This window comes from Oncorhynchus keta, chromosome 36 (assembly GCF_023373465.1).
Source record: "Oncorhynchus keta strain PuntledgeMale-10-30-2019 chromosome 36, Oket_V2, whole genome shotgun sequence".
In the NCBI taxonomy this organism is placed as follows: domain Eukaryota; kingdom Metazoa; phylum Chordata; class Actinopteri; order Salmoniformes; family Salmonidae; genus Oncorhynchus; species Oncorhynchus keta.
In genome coordinates this window covers 12,956,856-12,979,315 of record NC_068456.1, presented here as the reverse complement: position 1 = coordinate 12,979,315, position 22,460 = coordinate 12,956,856, and the positions used below count along the sequence as shown (strand labels likewise).

Below are 22,460 nucleotides of genomic sequence, written 5' to 3'. Positions count from 1 at the left end.
TCCACAGAGGCCATATCGTGTATTAAATGCTGTACGGCTGATGCAGATAGTCAGACTGGCCATGCAAAGCCTTTAAATCGTGGTGAGCACATTGAATCCTAATGAAAATGATCCTGGCTGACCTTTTCTCCGCTGTCAGTGGTTTACTACAGTGAGCGTCTTGTACCGTACACTGCTCCTGGAGATTGAGTCAGTGAGTAAGCCCGCTTTTTGACATGAGCCAAAAACAACATCTAAATGATTCAGAGCCCCAGCAGCAGCATGGTGCATTGATAGAGCTCTCGGCTCTTTTTCTCAGTGCACTGGAGGATCTAGTCTAAGGTTTGTTTTCTCCAGCACTTGCCCCCCCCTTCCCCACCCTCCCCTTCCTCCTCTTCGTGCATGACATTTAAGAGACGAGTGTTTGGGCACATTATGGAATTGTTCACAGGCAAAGTGAAGGCCCTTCAAAGGGCTCATTGGAGTGGGTTTGAAGTACGGAAGAGAGACTACGGTGAAAAGATGCTTTTACAGTCTGATTTACCTTTCCAGAGGCCTGCTTCCAATTTACAGACCTGTCAAGGACCCTCTACTATTCAACTGATGAAAGCTATTTTTCAAGACTATGTTTCCAAAAAAACTAAATATTTTCTGTTAAAGACAAGCAGTGACACCTGCAGTGCGCAGATGCTGTTTGAAGTTCGGGCTGCCAAACCAATGCTCCAACACACACACACACACACACACACACACACACACCGTTCTCACATTGATTACCAAAGGAGTGTGTGAGGAGAAATCATTAAAAAAAATCCCCAGACACCACTATGTTTGTTTTTTACTGCTCTATAAAAGTATACAAAGGAGGGTGTGTTCGTGCTTGGGGAGATGATTATAGGGAGATGTTGACTTTCATTGTTGCAGTCTGAATTATGTCTGTTTGGAAGCCTATTGCGGATTGGCCTTCTGCTCTTGGAGAGTCCATGAAACATTACCTCAGTCAGTCCTGCAGGAAAGGACTGAGCTGGGCCCTTTCAGGACAGAATACCTTTTGTTGAAAGCAAGTCTGTGCACACTGGCAGATAACCTTGGCCATCAAACTTGCTAGCTAACTGATACCAACCCACACCACCCCCACCTAAAAAGCTGTGAGGCTGCGCTCTCCTTACTTGCAAAACCCCGATTCTATGATAATATGAGTGTCTCACATAGCGGATCACTGACGGCCTCGAAGAACCAATCACACTGGTCATTTTCAAGCATTTTCATTTTCTCGTCAAGTCGGGGACCCGAACCAGCGACCTATCGGCCACCGGCCCAAGCTCCCAACCGCCAGGCCACCGACCGTCCTAGATCCCTCCCATAGTTCCCAGAGAGCTGCCCCTCAACCAAGAGGAACAAAATAGAAAAAATGTAAAAACATAAGAAAACAATGCAAAAAAAAAGACAAATGACAATAAAAATCTAAACAGCAGGGCCGTCTGAACGCGTTTGAGTGCGTGTGTTGCACTATTTACATGTGTGTATGTGTATGTGCACACGCGTATGTTTGAATGCGATTGTGTTTGTATGCATGTGTACGCGCGTACAAGCACCTGCGCAGCATCAGCCTCAGGCAAACAGGCATTGGATGTAACTGCGTTGCCCCTCATTGCCCCGTATCAATCAAACAGACTTTTTATTTTTGTTTTGTTTAGAATTTATTTAGTATTTTTATATTTGACTGTCATTCTGTCCCCCGCCCAACAACTCCACTCCCACTCGTCTCCAGTTCCATATCCCGACCCTCAGTTCCCTCAGCCCATCCCACCTATCAATGCTGGCCACCCTCTTCGGATTTCTACACTTCATACTCTATATCTTTCAACTATGCTGTGATGTTCAACATACCATTTGAATCTATCTAATCGAATAGAATCCACATATTGTGAGTTGAAAATGAATACATTCAGTAAGAGTATAAATATATTATAACCAGGTCTTTCAACAATGTTATTTCGAAGGTTAAATTTGAGATTAATGTTGTGCTTTTTCAGACATTCCTGAACCTGAGACCAGAAGCAGGCTACCTGAGGTCAATACCAGAACAAATGGTCTATTGATTCTGTATCCTCTGCAGAGCTGCGATTATTGTATGCCCCAAATATTCTACATTTATTTGGTGGCAAGAATTCATTCTGTACAATAATTCTAACTGAAAAGCACAAAGTTTTGAATTTTGCACAATTTTATATATCAACTCATAAACCCTGTGCCATGGAATCGGTACATCAAAAATCTCTTCCCAGCTATTTTGCAATCAGTATTGCGCAGCTGTCAACATCTTGGTCCTCAAATTAAACTGCTATACTTTTCTATTTATAATATTTTTTGTTCCTCTGACAGTTTTGATCCTTTATATTGGGCAGACAGACCAGTTCCCTACCTCCTCCCGCTGCCACCTGCCTCCTCCATTTTTGGGGTAATGCTGTAATCAATTGGTTGTAATCTTGGATTGAGCAGACCTTCCCATACAATTCTGATAGCTCCATGAAAGACATAACTGTACCATTCCTATTTACAATATAATTTAAAAACAAAATACACATTTCAAACATATTTTCCATAAATACAGGTCTTTTATCAACCAGCACATTTCAGTTCAACCATAATATCTGTTGTTATATTTGTTCTATCTTTTCTGGGGGATGAAATTGACATCGTAACCAGCTCTGCAATGCTTGTTTGAAAAATAGAGTTTCCTTTTCAATTAATCAAAGGCAAAGGTATAGTATTTATATTAGCACTCTGATTACTATGAAGAGCAAGATGTTCCGCTCTGTTCTGGGCCAGCTGATGCACTTGACTACATGACTAAACAATAATCAAAATAAGACAAACTAGAGCCTGCAGGACTTGCTTTCCGGTGTGTAGTTTCAAAAAAGCATAACATCTCTTAATTAATGCCAGACTTCTACCCATCTTTATAACCATTGAATCTATATGTTTTGACCATGACAGTTTGCAATCTAAGGTAATACCAAGTAATTTAGTCTCCTCAACTTGTTCAAAAGCCACACCATTCATTACCTGATTCAGCTGATGTCTAGAGCTTAGGGAATGATTTGTACCAAATACAGGTAATCAAAGGCTGTACTGAAATCTAACAGTACAGCTCCCACAATGTTCTTACACTATGTATGTAGACATCCCTTCAAATTAGTGGATTTGGCTATTTCAGCCACACCAGTTGCTGAGAGGTGTATAAAATCGAGCACACAACCATGCAATCTCCATAGACAAACATTGACAGTAGAATGGCCTTACAGAAGAGCTCAGTGACTTTCAACGTGGCACCGTCATGGGATGACCTGCTAGAGCTGCCCCAGTCAACTGTCAGTGCTGTTATTGTGAAGTGGAAACGTCTAGGAGCAACAACGGCACAGCCACGAAGTGGTAGGCCCCACAAGCTCACAGAACGGGACCTCCGAGTGCGATATGCATGGCGCGGAAAAATCTGTCTGTCCTCGGTGGCAAAACTCACTACCAAGTTCCAAACTGCCTCTGGAAGCAACGTCATCAGGAACTTCATGAAAAGGGTTTCTATGGCCGAGCAGCCGCACATAAGCCTAAGATCACCAATGTTCAATGCCAAGCTTGGGCTGGAGTGTTGTTAAGCTTGCAGCCATTGGATTATAGAGCAGTGGAAAAGCTTTCTCTGGAGTGATGAATTACGCTTAACCATCTGGCAGTCCAATGGACTAATCTGGGTTTGATGGATGCCAGGAGAACGCTACCTGCCGAATGCAACTGTAAAGTTTGGTGGAGGAGAAATAATGGTATGAGGCTGTTTTTCATGGTTTGGGCTAGGCCCCTTACTTCCAGTGAATGGAAATCTTAACGATACCGCATACAAGGACATTCTAGACTATTCTATACTTCCAATTTTGTGGCAACAGTTTGGGGAAGGCCCTTACCTTTTTTAGCATGACAATGCCCACATGCACAAAGCGAGGTCCATACAGAAATGGTTCATCGAAATCGGTGTGGAAGAACTTGACTGGCAATTGCGAGCCAGGCCTAATCGGCCAACATCAGTGCCCGACTTTACTAATGCTCTTGTGGCTAATTGGAAGCAAGTCCCTGCAACAATGTTCCAACATCTAGTGGAAAGCCTTCCCAGAAGGGTGGAGGCTGTTATAGCAGCAATGGGGAGGACCAACTCCATATTAACAACCATGATTTTGGAATGAGATGTTTGACGAGCAGTTGTCCACATACTTTTGGTGATGTAGTGTTTTATCAATTTCTTTCAACCAATCATCAGTCATTTGTGTCAGTGCAGTACATGTCTCTATAAGCATGCTGAAAGTCTGTCAATTTCTTTACAGAGAAATAGCATTGTATTTGGTCAAACTATTTTTTTACAAGAAGTTGCAAAGAGTTGGCAACAAGCTGATACCACTCTTGGGTAGCGGAATGACTTTGGCTTCCCTCCAGGCCTGAAGACAAACACCTTCCTCTAGACTCAGATTGAAGATATGACAGATTGGTCTCTCCTTAGAGTCAGCTACCATCTTCAGGAGCTTTCCAACTAAGTTGCAATGCCAGGTTTGTCATTATTGATCGATAACAATGTTTCTACCTCTCCCACACTACAAAATTCAAACTTATGCTTTTCTTTAATGATTTGTTTTTTAATGCATGAATACACTCACTGTTCGTTGTTGACATTTCCTGCCTAAATTGACATTATTGGCAAAGTGGGCAATCATTCAAATAATTGGCAACATCAAATGGTTTTGTCATGAATAAGCCATCTGATTCGTTGAAAGATGGAGTTGAATTTGTATTTCTGCTCATGATTTAATTTAAAGTACTCCATTATTCATATATTTGTTTCATAATACAGTTTTCATTTTGTTGTGTTTAGTCACATAAGTCAGATGTGCAGCCAGACTTATTAACCACTCACTCTCTTTCAAACATCCAGTTTTTAAATTCCTTATCAATCCATGGAGCCTTAACAGTTCTAACAGTCAGTTTCTTAATAGGTGAATGTTTGTCAATAATTGGAAGAAGCAATTTCCTAAATTCATCATGTGCAGTGTCGGATGCTCCTTATTAATCACATCAGACCAACAAATATCCACATAAGAATCACAGCAAAATATTTTTGTATGATCTCTTATACACTATTTTAGGCACAGCTCTTGTAACTTTGTCTTTCCTGGATATCGCTACTATTATATGCCATTTAGCAGACGCTTTTATCCAAAGCGACTTACAGTCATGTGTGCATACATTCTACGTATGGGTGGTCCCGGGAATCGAACCCACTACCCTGGCGTTACAAGCGCCATGCTCTACCAACTGAGCTACAGAAGGACCACTACTATATTGTGATCACTGCATCCAAATGGGTACGGATACAGCTTTAGAACAAAGTTCTACAGTATTAGTAAAAATGTGATTAATACATGTGGATGATCTTGTTCCTGTAGTATTTGTAAACACCCTGGAAAGCTTCCTCTCGAGCAGACAGCTTGATTAAAACCAGTCAATATTCAGGTCCCCAAGAAAGTAGACATCTATTTACATCACATACACTATCAAGCATTTCACACATATTATTTAGATACTGACTTAACACTTGGTGGCCTACAGCAACACCCCAAAATAATAGGCTTTAGATGAGGCAGGTGAACCTGCAACCACAGCACCCCAATAACACAAAACTGGATGTTTGAAAGAGAGCGAGTGGATAATAAGTCTGGCTGCACATCTGACATGAGATCTTCTCTAAGCATTACAGGGATATGGCTCTGAATATACAGTGCATTAGGAAAGTATTCACACCTCTTGACTTTTTCCACATTTTGTTCCTTTACATACTTATTCTAAAATTGATTGAATAAAACATTTATCAATCTACACACAATACCCCTTGACGACAAAGCGAAAACAGGTTTTTAGACATTTTAGCAAATCATAAAATTCAAAACAGAAATACCTTATTTACATAAGTATTCAGACCCTTTGCAATGAGACTCGAAATTCAGCTCAGGTGCATCCTGTTTCCATTGATCATCCTTGAGATGTTTCAACAACTTGATTGGAGTCCACCTGTGGTAAATTAAATTGATTGGACATGATTTGGAAAGGCACACACCTCTCTATATAAGGTCCCACAGTTGACAGTGCATGTCAGAGTAAAAACCAAGCCATGAAGTCGAAGGAACTGTCTGTAGAGCTCCGAGACAGGATTGTGTCGAGGCAAAGATCTGGGGAAGGATTCCAAAGAATTCTGCAGCATAGAAAGTCCCCAAGAACACAGTGGTCTCCATCATTCTTAAATGGAAGAAGTTTGGAACCACCAAGACTCTTAGAGCTGGCCGCCCGGCCAAACAGAGCAAACGGGGGAGAAGGACCTTGGTCAGGAAGGTGCCCAAGAACCCGATGGTCACTCTGACAGAGCTCCAGAGTTCCTCTGTGGAGATGGGAGAACCTTCCAGAAGGACAACCATTTCTGCAGCACTCCACCAATCAGGCCTTTATGATGGCCAGACGGAAGCCATTCCTCAGTAAAAGGCACATGACAGACGGCTTGGAGTTTGCCAATATTCTTTGGTCTGATGAAACCAAGATTGAACTCTTTGCCATGAATGCCAAGAGTCACGTCTGGAGGAAACCTTGCACCATCACTACGGTAAAACATGGTGGCAGCATCATGCTGTGGGGATGTTTTTCAGCAGAAGGGACTGGGAAACTAGTCAGGATCGAGGCAAAGACGAACGGAGCAAAGTACAGAGACATCCTTGACGAAGACCTCAGACGGGGGTGAATCTTCACCTTCCAACAGGACAACAACCCTAAGCATACAGCTAGGACAACACAGGAGTGGCTTCGGGACAAGTCACTGAATGTCTTTGAGTGGTCCAGCCAGATCCTGGACTTGAACCCAATCTAACATCTTTTGAGAGACCTGAAAATAGCTGTGCAGCGACACTCCCCATTCAACTTGACCTAACTCCCCAAATACAGGTGTGCCAAGCTTATAGCGTCATACCCAAGACTCAAGGCTGTAATCGCTGCCAAAGGTGCTTCAACAAAGTACTGAGTAAATGGTTTGAATACTTATGTAAATGTGTATTTCAACCTGATTTTCTTTGTCATTGTGGGATATTGTGTGAAGATTGATGAGGTAAAAAAAATAAAAAATACATTTTAGAATAAGGCTGTAACGTAACAAAATGTGGAAAAAGTCAAGAGGTCTGAATACTTTCCCAATGCACTAATTAGGATGTATTAAGGCCTCAATTTACAGATTTCCTTACATGAACTGTAGCTCAGTAAAATCATTGTAGTTGTTGCATTTATATTTTTGTTCAGCATACATCAAATTATCAAAACATTGGTGAAAGGGTAATATATTGCAATACAGGGTACATGTGATCAAACATTTGGTAGAAAAACAAACTGCATCGAACTCTGTTCACCTGTCTAGTATTGGTGTGATTTGGGTTCAGATTCCCAACAATGGACTCAAACCCTGCTGCGTGTACTCTGTGTAGCCTGTAGGCTTATTGCATTCCATTTCAGATTCTCCATGCAGCTTTACTCCATGCATTTTCCAGTAGCTATTTCTCCTATTTCACTGAGTTTTAAAGCATAGGATGAATAATGTATAGTGGTTGGGCTAAATCACAGAAGTGCATCCACTGTGCTGTCCTCTTTTATTCTACACCATAATCCCTGTTTATCCAAGCTTGCTGTACAAGAGCTACAAAAGGCATTCCCAAAGGCAGAGCTTTCTGGGAAAGGGATAACAGGAAAAGGTTCCAGAGGCTCAATGTTGCTTAGTCTTCATATAGAACTGTGAAGATACACTGATATACAGACCAAGTATCTAAAACATTATGAACACCTGCTCTTTCCATGTCAGACTGACCAGGTGATCCCTTTTTGATGTCACTTGTTAAATCCACTACAATCATTGTGGATGAGACCATTTAAAGAACGACTTCTAAGCCTGGAGACAATTAAGACATTGTGTATGTGTGCCATTCAGAGGGTGAATGGGCAAGACAAAATATTTAAGTGCCTTTGAGTACGGAAGTAGGTGCCAGGCGCAACGCTGCTGAGCTTTTCACATTTCCTGTGAGTGTCAAGAATGGTCCACTACCCTCAGGACAACCAGCCAACTTCACACAACTGTGGGAAGCATTGGAGTCATGGGCCAGCATCCCTGTGGAATGCTTTCGACACATAGTACATGCTCAAATTAATTGAGGCTGTTCTGAGGACAAAGGGGGAGGAGCAACTACATACTAGGACATTGTTCTTAATGTTATGTCCACTCTGTGTATATTTGCTTAGGAGACACCTAAGGCAACATACAGCCAACCAATTCACACTGAATCAAGCTGGATGTTGACTTTGGTAATTTCGTTTCACGACAGTGAAATGCACAAGCCGATATAAGCTTATCTTATGGTAAGTATAGGAGAACACAGAGGACTGACAGTTCGCTGCGGATGGCTACAAACTGCACCAGCAAATACATTTAATTATTATGTAAAAATCTAGATACTTCAGTTTAATATTCTACCCATATAGATGGCCCATTTCCCTGCACTGGTAATAAGCACTGGGCCTTCCAAGTCACTTTACAGTAGCATCTTATGCTCCCACGTGGATTGGTACCATGTTTTCCTTAAGAGGTTCAAGTCCAAGTTGTGTTCAACAACGCAGAAAGAAGCATTTGCACAATCAATCCACATTTTCAAGCTCCATTTAATGTCCTACCAAAAGGAGTATGTGACTGAACCGGGAGAGAGTAAAATATTAAGTGCTTTTTCTTTCACCGGAATCAACCTTTTTCAGACACAGCGGAACGATCAAAGTGTAGAAATGTCAAGTAATCAGTGAATTCACTTTTTCAAAGTATTTGGTATGATGTCAATGTAGATAAAAGGCAAATAGCAGCTTTGTATCTTAGTGGGATTGTTGAATACGAAACAAATCACACATTCAGAAGCGTTCACATACCGGTACATATCCCAAACATCTTACATACTCAGACTCTTATCTACAATCAGATCAATGTATATATCCGGGAAAAGTAAAACAGGTTGCATTTATTAAACTTGCATTGAGGAATTAGAGGCAAAAAAAAACTTGCTCATAGCATTTTTAAACAGCCTGTAAAAAGGGTAACAAGTAATCATTGCAATTAAGAATGTATATTTCAGCCTTTATTGAAGTTTACAGGATCCTGTAGAAATCAAAAAAGCGATGTCAATGGGCAACCAGAAGATTTCTCAAATTCAGGAAAGTGTATGTTTTCTTTTAAATAGTATACTTAAAGAACGACCAATATATTCCTGGCGACAACTGTCCTTGCACTAACAGTCCAAACAATTGAAATGAACATTTAGTAAACATTATTCTCTAATGGTAGGCTAGTTCCCTTATATATTCAGTGATTTCCTCTGTCATTATGTATACATAAACAAATTTAATAACATACCAATCAGTGGTTATTTCACAATTGAAAAAAAAAAAAAAATAAGCACGAACAGTTTACACTGTTATACAGGTAAAAATAAAAAGGTAATTTGTTTGTCGACTGTTTCCTTAAGGGCATAGCATAGTTTGGAGTTTTGTCTTATTTTTGTTGGTTTGTAAGCTGTTTCAATCTCATCTAGTTTTTTTGTCCTCTTTATTCAGCCATTACATAATTAGATTCTTACATACAAATATTGACAAAATGGTGGCTTGTGCTTCGAAGCCGTCAAAGTCTATTTAATAACAATAGTAATAGTTGTGAGGAGGAGTGGAGGGGAGCAAGGAGGGGCGGGACTCATAGTGGGCCCTCACTGCAGGTGCCGTCTTGGCTGCCACTCGGCTTCTCCGCGTCCTGATTGGCCAGGGGGGCGAGGGCGGCACTCTTGTCTGAGAACTCCTCCCCGTCAGGCTCCAGGCCCTCAGGGCAGGGCAGCTTCAGCAGTTCCTCTCGTAGCTGGGCCGTGTGCCTCTGGATGGGGAAAGAGGGAAAGAGGACAGAGTTATCACATAGGGCTCAGTTCAGAGCTACTAAATGCTGTGAGGAGGCAAGTACAAACAGGGGCTCTGATGAGGAAATAGATGTATACTCTTCCCAACAATAATGACAAAGCCTGTGAACTAAACAATCTTCCAAACCAATACAAACTTCAAACCCACCATTTAAGTCATCTAAAATACACTTGGAGCTCACATTAATCCATTCCAGTTGACCTTTCACTGCCAAAAGCAGAGTATCTTGGACACTACTGAAGTAATGAAAAAAGGGACCACTTCTCACACATCACCTTAAAAAAAAATACCAGGAGAAAGGAATCAAGAACGTGCACTAAAGATCAACCCATCATTTCAGAATCTGAAACTATTTGCTGGAGCAAGAGAAAAAAAGCCCTGAAGATAATGGGACTACAAAGAACTCTGTGGCCCTGCTTTAAAAACAGCACTGGGTGTTGCCACAGCGGGGGAAGCCGGCTGTGGCATGAATCAAGCCTGTCCACCATGCATAAACATCAGGGATGTTGCCCTGAGAGACCAATTCAGACCTCATTAACACAAACCAGAACTGTATGTGCTTGTGTGTGTAAACGTAAGTGAAAGGGGGATGAGGTGTTACCTTCTGTGGTGAAGGACCACATTCTGATATGGTTCAAGGTTCTCCTGTAGCTGAAGAGTGCATTTGTTTACCTTCAATGCAGCAGCATGATGGGACATGGTGCGGCCTACTCTCTTGTCACTGCTGTACTGCTGGATGTCTGCGATCCACTCCTCACACTGTGCCATGACCTCTACCCGCTTCAGGTAGAAGTGTTTGTGGATCACCTGTGGATGAGAACAGCTATGAGTCTCAGATAAACATGCAGCACGTTTACCAGCAGTAACATTATTGAAACTCATTTCTGGTTTACAGCCATTTAGTAGGGCCAGGAGTTTTTCCTGTACACATTTTCCTGTATGGGCCCTAGTTATAGGCTATGGAATGGATAACATATGCTGGGAAATGTAAATGTTGCTTCCATGACACATTGGAGGACAATGAGTATAATGCATGGATAATTCAATCAAATTTGCCCTTTGTTCTGCCTTCAATATAATCCTAATGTAACATTACTAAACCGCTGTCCAATGGCCCAGATTATGGAATGGTGAAGTGAGAGCCAGTCAGCTTTGGAAATAAAATCCCTTGAAATACCCCACGGTTCACACTGTAAATGACAAAGGAAAGGGTGAGTGCAATGACACTGAAACTAATAAAACATTTTTGTTCGGCATATTTCTGAATAGGCAACACACCGACACTTGTGAAAGTTTCCCTCTGCAACAGGGAGCAGCATGAGGACTGGTCTTATTTCACTCTGACTGGAAAGGGATCTGGGCAGGCAGGCTGATTTGAAGTGCAGCGTTAACTTAATAAATATAAGCACCATTTCTCCATTGAAAAAGTTGTGAGGAGTGCTATGCAACGTTACCCTTGACTGAGTTCTCCAGGTCTGCACAGAGCCTGAGAGGCTGGGTACAAGAAGGAACTTCAAATTATTCATAAGCAAAAAGCATTAGCAATGGAAAAACCCAGGGGCTATCAGATCTCCAATATCAATACACTCCGTGTGTGTGTGTGCGTTTAAGATGCCTCACAACCAAGAACAACCTCTGTCTTCAGCCTATTCTGATTGCTAAGAGTTTACCAGAGATTAATCTGATTAAATGAGAATTATCAAATAACAGGATGATTGCTGGTAGACACGGAACACAATAAAATGACTATAGGATCGAGCAGATCCAGAAACATGTGTAAATCAATCCTGTCAAAACAAAGCATGACTGACAGGACTATTTGTTACACCTGCTAAAGAAATGAGCCACCAAATCAGAAAAAAACAGAGGGGCAGAATTGGCTCTCCACTGAGACCAAGATTAGATAGATTAGATGTAGCCTAGTATTGAACTGTGTGGCGATCTAGGTAGTCTTAATTATTGGGAGGCAGCTCTCTATTTGAATGGAGCAGGGCTGGCTGGCAACCTGCTTTCTCAGTCAAGTCTCTCACACTCCACACTGTGGGTCTGGGAGTGTTTATCACCAGGTCTCTCTGATGTCACAGCAAGCCTTGCTCTGCGCTCCAGTCAGCCACTTCAGCCCCCCCTTACCCAACACATGCTGCGATGAGTGATGTGTCAGTGATGTCAATCTACACACACCACTCCTCAGTACCAACCCCCCCGACCCCTCCATCCCTCATCCCAGCATGAGTCTCTGTGGCAGACAAAATCGGGATGCTACTGCTCTTCACTTTCCATTTCACAACTATTGTTGGGGGATTAGTTGTCATGGCCGCTGGTTTGTTATGTACCAGGATCAATGTGGAGAATGGGGCTGGGCTCTGCTTCCCTCTCTCCTCTCCTGCTTGATTTACTTCAAATTATTTCTCCGATGCTCCCCAGCTGATTGCCGTGAATCCTTCAAGGTCACAATGGTGGGTAAACGTGGGAGAGGGATCGGTACGGTCACCTCCCTCGTAGCCGTTTACAAACAAAGTGCTTCTACTCCCGGCCAATGTTATTATAGTAAACTAAAATGAAAGCTAATCATGAAAAAACGATTTAGTAAACTGAAATAAAATACTTAACAAACCGTCACAAACTAAAACTATCGTTGTCATCAAAACAAACAAAAATAAAAACCATCATGAAATAAGGGCTATTTAAGCTACTGAATCTGGTGGGTAAATACAGAGATGTTTCAAATAGATAGGGATGCACAAGCTTATATATATATATATATCAATTCTATATATAGTCAATTCTGAAAATGTCAAGAACTTTGAACATTTGTTCATGTACAGTTACAAAAACCATCAAGCGCTATGATGAAACTGGCTCTCATGAGGACCGCCACAGGAAAGGAAGACCCAGAGTTACCTCTGCAGCAGAGGATAAGTTCATTAGAGTTAACTTCATATTTTTTAATTTTTTTATTTCACCTTTATTTAACCAGGTAGGCTAGTTGAGAACAAGTTCTCATTTGCAACTGCGACCTGGCCAAGATAAAGCATAGCAGTGTGAACAGACAACACAGAGTTACACATGGAGTAAACAATTAACAAGTCAATAACACAGTAGGAAAAAAAAGGGTGTCTATATACATTGTGTGCAAAAGGCATGAGGAGGTAGGCGAATAATTACAATTTTGCAGATTAGCACTGGAGTGATAAAGGATCAGATGGTCATGTACAGGTAGAGATATTGGTGTGCAAAAGAGCAGAAAAGTAAATAAAAAAAACCAGTGTGGGGATGAGGTCGGTGAAAATATCGAGCCACAGTGGTGACGTGTGCACAGGGCTCATACTACAAGCGAAAGCCCAGAGGCAGATCTAGGCCTGACATTATGTGGTAGACCTCCATTTAACATAGCCATTTAGAAATGCTTACCAATTCAAAAGGATTAAATCCCCAGGGGCGTTTCGTATTGTAAGGGCATTGCACATGTGACTTTTGGCATTTCAGTACACACATTGGTCACATGGATGGAAGCGTTGTGTCCATATCCAAGAGTCACTGAACATGGAACACGTGTACCCATCAGAGTAGGGTGTCTTGACAAATGACCTGTAAATGGTATGCTGGACACATACTGAACACACAAAAACACCAACAAATCCATGTGAGATACACACAATACAAACAGACAAATGCGCATACATGCACACACTGGCATGGTCTGCTGATTGTGTACTCTATTTACAGATGAACTAAGTGACCTTCTAGGTAATGGTGCCGTCCACTAATTACGCCAGAGGGTAGACATGTGTTTCCATGTTTTTCTGCTTGCTCCACACACGAAGGGGTCAAGGGTGAGAATTATTATTTTTTTCTCATCCTGAGGCTCCTCTGACACAGCGTGCCTGCCTGCCTGCTGCATGCTAAGCCCCTGGTCTGCTCCTCTGCCGACTCTGGCAGCTCAGGTCTACTATGCTACAGCACCGTAAATACTGCCACTGTTCAAACGGAGTAGAGATGGACAACAGAAATCTCTGGAGGGGTAAATCAGTTTGGAGCTGCAGTCAAGTGCCTTGGCATCAGTGGGGGAGGGAGAGTGTGACTACAGCTGGGACTGAGGCCGGGGTGGGAGAGTGGGGTGGGCAAAGGGAGGAGAGATAAACGAGGGCCTCCTTCCCCAAATGGGCAGATGGCATGGCCTCTGGGACAGGAAAAACAGCCCAGCTTTTTTCACGCCGACTTCAACAACACGGTTAATGTCAGCATTCTCAAATCTTCGCCCGCACACCACGTCATCCTCTCCTGACAGAGCCGAGGAGATGCTCAACAGTAGCACTCCTGCAGAATCCCTCGCCGCATGTTGCCTAAGACGAGGTCCTCCTCAGTCACTCAGATCCGGTGACTAAACAGTGACATTCTAAAGCCCCCATCGTCACTTTTGACTGACACTGCAGAGGCAAGCAGTCACTGCCAGGGAATTGGGCCATGGGAAGGAAGGGGAGATGAGGTTAGGGGAATGATCAATTTCCTTGCCAGCATAGCCATGGAAATCCTGGCAGCTGTGGCACATCACTCCTCCACTCTTGGCTTTCTCTCCCTCTCTGTCACGAAACCCAACATAGGAGCCCTATTTAACCTCCAGCGAGACTATACAGCAGCCTGCAATATTCTGAACCAAGCTGTGCTGGGTTAGCAAGTCCTTCAGAGAGGAGTCAACTCCCCAGCCTCGATAGGTCCCACTGGGCAGAGGTGTCTCGCTAAAACCCAGAAATAATGCACTGTAATGGAGTGTGCTGAACACAATCACTTATTTCCTTGACAGGGTGTACAAGCAGGACTGTGTGTGCGGTCCATCCACTGATGCATCCCCCTCTTGTTTACATGATAAATGAACACGTAAGGTAGCTTAGTTCCATCTGCTCTGGGAGGTGCTTGGATTGTGATTCTACCACACTGTATATGGTAGACTCGGTCAGGGCTGGCAGAGGTCAAGACAACATGCTGGTCTCATAAAGGACTCCATAACTTCCCCCATCGTCACAAAAGTGAATACCCCATAGATATAGAATTATATTTCTATGGGAAAGCCCTTTGATAATGAGCTCTATTCTTGTGTGGACCAACCTATGAAGAGAGGACAGTGGTGTCGGTCTCGCTAAGCTCCTGAGGGAAAGCGCTTTGGAGTGGTGGGTTTGAGATGTCAGCCACAGCAAAGCCTCCCCTAATGGCCTATTCACACTCCAGCAGGCTGCGTGCATGGGACCCCCCCCCGACTCGCTCTCTCACATACAAAATAGGATCTATTTTTCAACGGCCAACCTGTTGTTCCTAATTCCACCTGACAATCTCCTGCTGCATTATTCAAGGTAGCTTTTTATTCTCCATCTCTGACTATAAATAGGGCATAGAAATGTGGGATTCTCACACACAATAACCCGGCACCAAAAATAAATATGTCTACAGTGTCACAGCTTTCACTGTTTACATGAGTGGAAAGAGACAGCGCTGAGCACGCAGCATCGTCAAAACGGAGACAATTACTACTGTATGTGTGCGCGTGCCGCAGCTATTCTGTTTGCAGCTGGTATTTTGTTCTGTCTCTGCGATGGGCTCAGATGGGGAAAGGGGCAGCGCAGGATCGTGTAGGAGTATCTCCGAGCTTAATTGAATTTCAGGATGTCACTAAGGCAGTATTGCAGAGACCTGCCGTTTTCTCCAGCTCCCGGCTCCAATGGCCCATTTCACATTGAGCCGCTTTGACGTCAGATCCCTGTGGTTTTGTTACAGAGACTGCTGCCATGCAAAAGCTGACGATTTTCACCCTGGGACCCGAAAATGACACTGCCACACTTCTACCACATAGCATGGAATATTACTGGGAGCAGCTGACGTGACAGTTTGGGTGTCTGTCTTGAACTCACTCACACACACACACAATGTACTTCAACAGTACCGCTTCCTCAAAGGATTGGAGACCATTTGTCTTTGATGAACTATACAGTACATCGGATTCTTCTGTTTGTGCAATAGGCAATCTATGCCAATGTCTTCCTCTAGTTTGATGCATTTCTCCAGGTAATCCTCTTTTTCGCTGGAAGACTTCTCCAGGTACGGTTCTATATCTATGAGATGGGGTCACATGGGGCGAAATAGATCCCGTACAAGCCTCCATAATTTTTCAGTTTTTACAATGAGTGGGTCTAATCCTGGATGCTGATTGGTTAACACCGCATTCCAGTCGGTGTCTATTCCACAAGTTATCACCGGCTAAGGCTATGACAGTGAAATGCCCATTTACTGATCCATCTCACTGCGCAATCCATGGTCTCTTCAGCCCAACCAGGCAATTTATGAACTTAATCATCACTGTAAAAAAGCATCGAGACATTATATCCCCTTTCTTTAAAACTAGCATTTGTTACCGACTGGCTCAATTCGGTTTTATGTAGAAAAATTTGAAATGGTGATTTTTACATTGGATAAAAGTAGAGACTCAGAGCTACAAAATTGTATATCATACACTACAGCTGAGGAACAATGGGAAAGTAATTCTGCTTTGAAAAAAAACAAACATTTCAAGACTAAAATATGGTTTATACTACAGGTGTGTTCATAAATCTTATCTGGAGAGACAGAGCGTGCTCAGAGTGCGCACTGTGCGTTCGTAAACTCAAGAGCGTTTTCAGATTGTCCATTCGTAAATTTGGAGTGTTCAGAGAACACACACTGTGTGCTCTGGCCGAGGAGTAGTGTTGATCTGAGCTTTCTGACCTAAAAACGGCAAGCTAACTGGCTAACGTTAGCTAGCTACTTCCAGACACAAATGAGAGAACAGCTCTCACTGACCATTTTACTCGCCCTAGCAGGACTGGTTCGGCTGTTTTTATGTTATTCAGAGCGTTGGTGAACTGTGTTGCTGGGAACAATCTAATTAAGCTTTTTTGCCAACGTTTACTGACACTGGCCATATTCAACGGGTGGTAAGCGTTCGTAAATCCGTCAGTTATTCTGCACACTCAGACAAGAGTGCTCTGATATCAGAGTAGATAGCCAGAGCGAATTTACCAGCTACATCTATCGACAGTTGACGCAGTGACATCATGAACATTCTATTTCTATGTTTTTTTTTTTTTTTTTACCTTTAACTAGGCAAGTCATGTAAAGAACAAATTCTTATTTTCAATGACGGCCTAGGAACAGTGGGTTAACTGCCTGTTCAGGGGCAGAACGACAGATTTGTACCTTGTCAGCTCGGGGATTTGAACTTGCAACCTTCCGGTTACTAGTCCAACGCTCTAACCACTAGGCTACCCTGCCACTAGGCTACCCTGCCGCCCCATTGAAATGGTTACTTGTATAGTGGAGTCTTTTTAGACATGTCACTAGCTACCTTCTGTGTGTTCTTTTTTAGACTCAGTCTGCATATTTGCAATCAAACACCAGAATCTCCTTGGCTATCATACTCTAATTCCACCGATTTCAAAACTCAGTGGAGAGCAATACTCACGCAGTTGTACTACGTGATATCTTTCAAAAAAGCCACGTTAGAAAGGATGTACCTACAAATACTGACCAGCTCATGTTACAGACAGAAGCGTGCTACATGGCAGAGCAATCTGAAATCATCTCTCGGCATGTCCAGCCCACTCAGCCAATTAAATCAAATAAAAAAAATGGAATTTAATGTGATTGGTCATATACACATATTTAGCAGATGTTATTGCGGGTGTAGTGAAATGCTTGTGTTTCTAGCTCCAACAGCGCAGCAAAATCTAACATATCACAACAATACACACAAATCTAAAAAGTAAAATGATTTAATTAAGAAATATATAAATATTAGGAGTGGCATTGACTATAATACAGTATATACATATGAAATGAGTAAAGCCGTATGTAAACATTAAAGCAAAGAGTGTTCCATTATTAAAGTGACCAGTGATTCCAGGTCTATGTATATTAGGCAGGGCAAAATCCTGCAAAGTTGCTAAGGAGCTAAAAGCAGCATATGTGCAGACAGACATGGCTAGCGGGAAGGTTGCTGTCTTTTTCTGTGGCTAAACCAACTTGGCTTGTAATTTAACAATTTTATTCATACTTACAGATGGCATACAAGTTTGTTATTAAGGCACATGAAAGTTCACATGTTCCAGAAGGCATTTGTGACAAACATTTTTCTTTAAATTAAAAAACAAAGTTTAGTTCAAATGGCTCTCCTGTGAAGTAGTGACGCGCGACATATGCCTAGTTTCCTGAAACGGGTCACATATCTGCTGTTGAAAATCATTTGTATAAACCTTGCTGTGTCTCTCCGACATTTACAACATTGTTTCAAAAGTAAAATTTGATCTCCACTGTCCCATTGAGGATGAACTTGTCAGGATAAGACAGACATTTCTTCTCAGCCAGACAAAATCAGGAATCAGCACAATTTATGGATAAATACAAATTTGTCAAAAGAAAAACAGGTCAAACAAAATGAAATGCAGCTAGTAGGCTGTCTTTCCAGCTTCAGTTTGAAGTGATTGTTGTATTTATTTAAAAAACATTTTTACCCCTTTTTCTCCCCAATTTCGTGGTATCCAATTGTTTTAGTAGCTATTATCTTGTCTCATCGCTACAACTCCCATACGGGCTCGGGAGAGACGATACACAACCCGGAAGCCAGCCAATGTGTCGGAGGAAACACCGTGCACCTGGCCACATGGACTCTCAGGCCATGAGAAACACGATTCTCTGGTCTGACGAAACCAAGATTGAAGTCTTTGGCATGAATGCCAAGCGTCACGTCTGGAGTAAACCTGGCACCATCCGTATGGTGAAGCACGGTGGCAGCATCATGCTGTGGGGACGTTTTTCAGCCGCAGGGACTGGGAGACTAGTCAATTGAGGAAAAGATGAACGGAGCAAAGTATAGCGAGATCCTTGATGAAAACCTGCTCCAGAGCGCTCAGGACTTCAGTCTAGGGTGAAGGTTCACCTTCCAAAAGAACAACGACCCTAAGCACACAGCCAAGACAATGCAGCAACGCTCCCATCCAGCCTGACAGAGATTGAGACGATCTGCAGAGAAGAATGGCAGCAATCACTGCCAAAGGTGCTTTAACAAAGTGCTGAGTAAAGGGTCTGAATACTGTTTTTGCTCATTGTGTGTAGATTGATAAGGGAAAAACGATTTATTCAATTTCAGAATAAGGCTGTAACGAACAAAATGTGGAAAAAGTGAAGGGGCCTAAATACTTTCTGAATGCTCTGTATGGACATACTACAGCTTTCAGGGACTATACAGTGGCTAAGGCGCACACAAAGTAAGGAGACACTGCCTGGGATCTGTCTGTTGATGAGCCGGAAACGTCATTCATACTTTTCTTTGGAGAAAACATGTCACGGGATTGCGTATGAACTCGGGAGAGGCCGAAGGTCGAGAGCTGTGAGTCTTCCGAAACACAACCCAGCCAAGTCGCACTGCTTCTTGACACAATGCCGCTTAACCCGGAAATACCGTGCACCTGGCGACCGTGTCCATTTGCATTGCTCCCGGCACGCCACAGGAGTCGCTAGTGCACGATGGGAGAAGAACATCATTGCCGGCAAAACCCTCCACTAAACGGGACGACGCTGGGACAATTGTGCGCCGCCCCATGGGTCTCCCGGTCGTGACAGTGCCTGGACTCGAACCAGGATCTCTAGTGACACAGCAAGCACCTTGGCACCACTTGGAAGGTGAGTATTCTAATGTTACCTTAGATCGTCATTAACACAACCAAATTATAATTTTTGCAATAGCATATATGAAATTACACTATTAGAATGTTGCAGGCAAAATGACTGCTCATTAGCTTGAAGGGGGGGTCCTTCAAAGCCCAGCAGTTTTAGTGTCAACTGGCCTTCCTCCCTGTTTCGCTATACAAATGAGAGATAGAGGACATGGCAGTGCTCTCCAAAGGTCCACATCCCTACTCTGTCTCCCCAGTCTGGTCTGCTCACAGGGCAAATCACCATGTCTGACGGCCTGGTAAATAATGTCTGGCTAAAGGAAAACATTGGTCCAGAGGCTCAGGTTGAGGCCCACAGACAGACGTCCTGTCCTCTCTTCTGATTGCAGGTTGAGAGCGATCGGAAAATACATTATTGTTTTGGCAAAGCCAAGATGCTTGGCAGAGCAGCAAGCACCTGGGATCTTAATTTCATTCTGTGTTCTCATCCAGGTCCACATTCCCAGAATCCAATATTTTAAATCGATGTTGGCTGTGTGTGCACATGCACACAGGGGCGAACGACAGAGCAAAGCCAATGACAATGCCATTAATAAGAAGTTATTTCTTGCTGTGTCATGAAGCTCCAATGAGATACAATGTGACAGAGGAGAAGAGAAGAGAAACAAGAGAGTGAGTGGAATGTCAGGTGCTGAGTTCTATCTGCTCGCGGTGTGAGTGATTTGACACAGCACATGTTAGAAGCCTAACTAGAGCCGTGTATCTGGCTGTGGTGCCTTAAGTTCCCTCCATCAGAGAGCAGCACCCACACAGGGGCCACGTATGTGGTGCTGACACAAGCCTCCCCTGCCTGGAGGAAATCATTAGAAACACCTCTTCTACCACCTCCCAATCTCCCTCTGCTTCACTTTCTTTCCCTCTACCCTCTCTTCATCTTCCCCTCCCCCATCCTCTCCCTCGCTCCACCTCTCTAGGCCGAGTTGGTGACTGACTGCATCTACTGCGCTATCAGCCTGCGCAGCCGGTGTCAAGGACAGGAGGAAATCAAATACGGGGCCGATATTATCTACCTTGGAATTAATCAACATTGAATTTATTATCTGCCACTGTTGTAATAAAGGACAGTGAAGGACTTTGGGCCTGTATCAGACCGTTTTTATTAAGCAGAGGCTGGTAGCTACTGTAATAAAGGAGCATGCTGAGTGTTATGGTAATCCATGACAGAGAATGCTACTACAATAGAATTGAGGCATTATTATACACTGACGTGGGTCTGGTTGAGGTGTCAGGAGAGGGATAACAGTAACAGGAGGGAGGCACCGGGTTATGTAATACTCTTACCCCTTTCAAAGAGCATGCAGGGTAACCTAACTATGTTTGAAAGGGTGAGGTACTGCAGGATAGCCTGATAGCAGGGTGGGGGGGGCTCACCTCTTTGAAGCAAGGCGAGGCATTGCGCATCTGCTCAAGCATGGCCCACTTGACGGAGGCCTGCCGGATGTTTCCGTCATACTCGCGGGAGCTCTGTGTGCCGCTGGGGGTTCCGCGTGAACGCTCGTAACCCGGCTCGTTGAAGTAGGGCTCCGACACCAGGATCAGAGACTGCACTGATACCAGCACCTGGAGGAGAGAGAGGGACAGAGCGAGAGAAAGAATTGAAATTGAGAAAGAAAACGACAAAGAGAGCAACAAAGAGAGCGAGAAAGAGAGATTAATGTATTTGATAATTAGGAAATACACATATAGCCAGAACTTGTTGGGAGGTAACTGAAGAGGGTGTGGGGAGAGCCGAAGGGAGAGCAAGAGATACAAGATAAAGAGGAGACCGAAGCAGTGGGAGAGGTGAGAACATTGCAGAGCCTACAATGAGCATCACAGCAAAAAAGCATGGGGGTCACTTTACAGACAGCCTTCACGGTATGTTGCCTGTAAAATAAATCAGGAAATGTTTTTTAGAACTCAATTCATTCAGTCTTTTTACCACATCCTTGCCGGGATGAGCTTTCTATATCTCCCGTGCACAACAGCACGTTTTGGAGTGGGACTAGATGTGGGCTGATAAGTCTGGATGTCTATTTTATTCAATCCATTGACTGTAGAGCATCACAAAGACATCAATTATTAATTTGTAATAGGCAGGTCCTAAGAAACATAAAATAATAAAATGCATTTTCAAATGAATATAATGGCATATTTTGAGTTGAATTGTGTTGCTGGTCTGCGCAGCCTACAGGCGACATGTCTGCACCACGCACATGAAATCAATAGGCCCAGAATATTTTGTGAAATAAACCGACAACATATTTTATAGCTGGCTAAGAAATAACAAATACAAATAATATTTTCCCCACACAACTTGCGACACGGCAACCTGTGGAACCGTTGTCATAAAAGCAATATTTTTGAAACTGAGCCCAAGGCAAGACCATTATTTTTTGATTCATGTTTGATCGCTTTCCTATCCCCACTCTGCTTTGTTAGGGAGCAGGCGTAGGGTCTTACATTGAGAGTATCTTCATCATGATACCAATAAAATAATAGCAATGTATATTTTCAAAAGCATGTGTGTCGTGTTCATATTTCACAACCTCTGCAGGCTTTTGAAGTTGCATACACACGATCAAGCAAAAAAATAATAGAACTACACCGGATAGAAAAATGTATAGATGAGATATACCACCTCTACTTATTTGCCCAGCCAGAAAACCAAATATACAGAAGGAAATC

General features: G+C 43.0%; 1 protein-coding gene across 17 annotated transcripts in view; it reads right to left on the bottom strand.

Moving 5' to 3' along the window:
- Nucleotides 1–9,078: 9,078 nt before the first annotated feature.
- The window catches only part of birc6 (baculoviral IAP repeat containing 6), a 147,542-nt gene continuing 134,160 nt past the window's right edge, over nt 9,079–22,460 (bottom strand). For all 17 annotated transcript variants that reach the window (XM_035754228.2, XM_035754236.2, XM_035754241.2 and 14 more), the window contains 3 exons: nt 21,165–21,353; nt 10,711–10,845; nt 9,079–9,997 (listed from right to left, as the gene is read on the bottom strand). In XM_035754228.2, the coding sequence (XP_035610121.1) occupies nt 9,824–9,997; nt 10,711–10,845; nt 21,165–21,353 (498 nt within the window). In that variant the 3' untranslated portion in view covers nt 9,079–9,823. The remainder of the gene's footprint in view (nt 9,998–10,710; nt 10,846–21,164; nt 21,354–22,460) is intronic.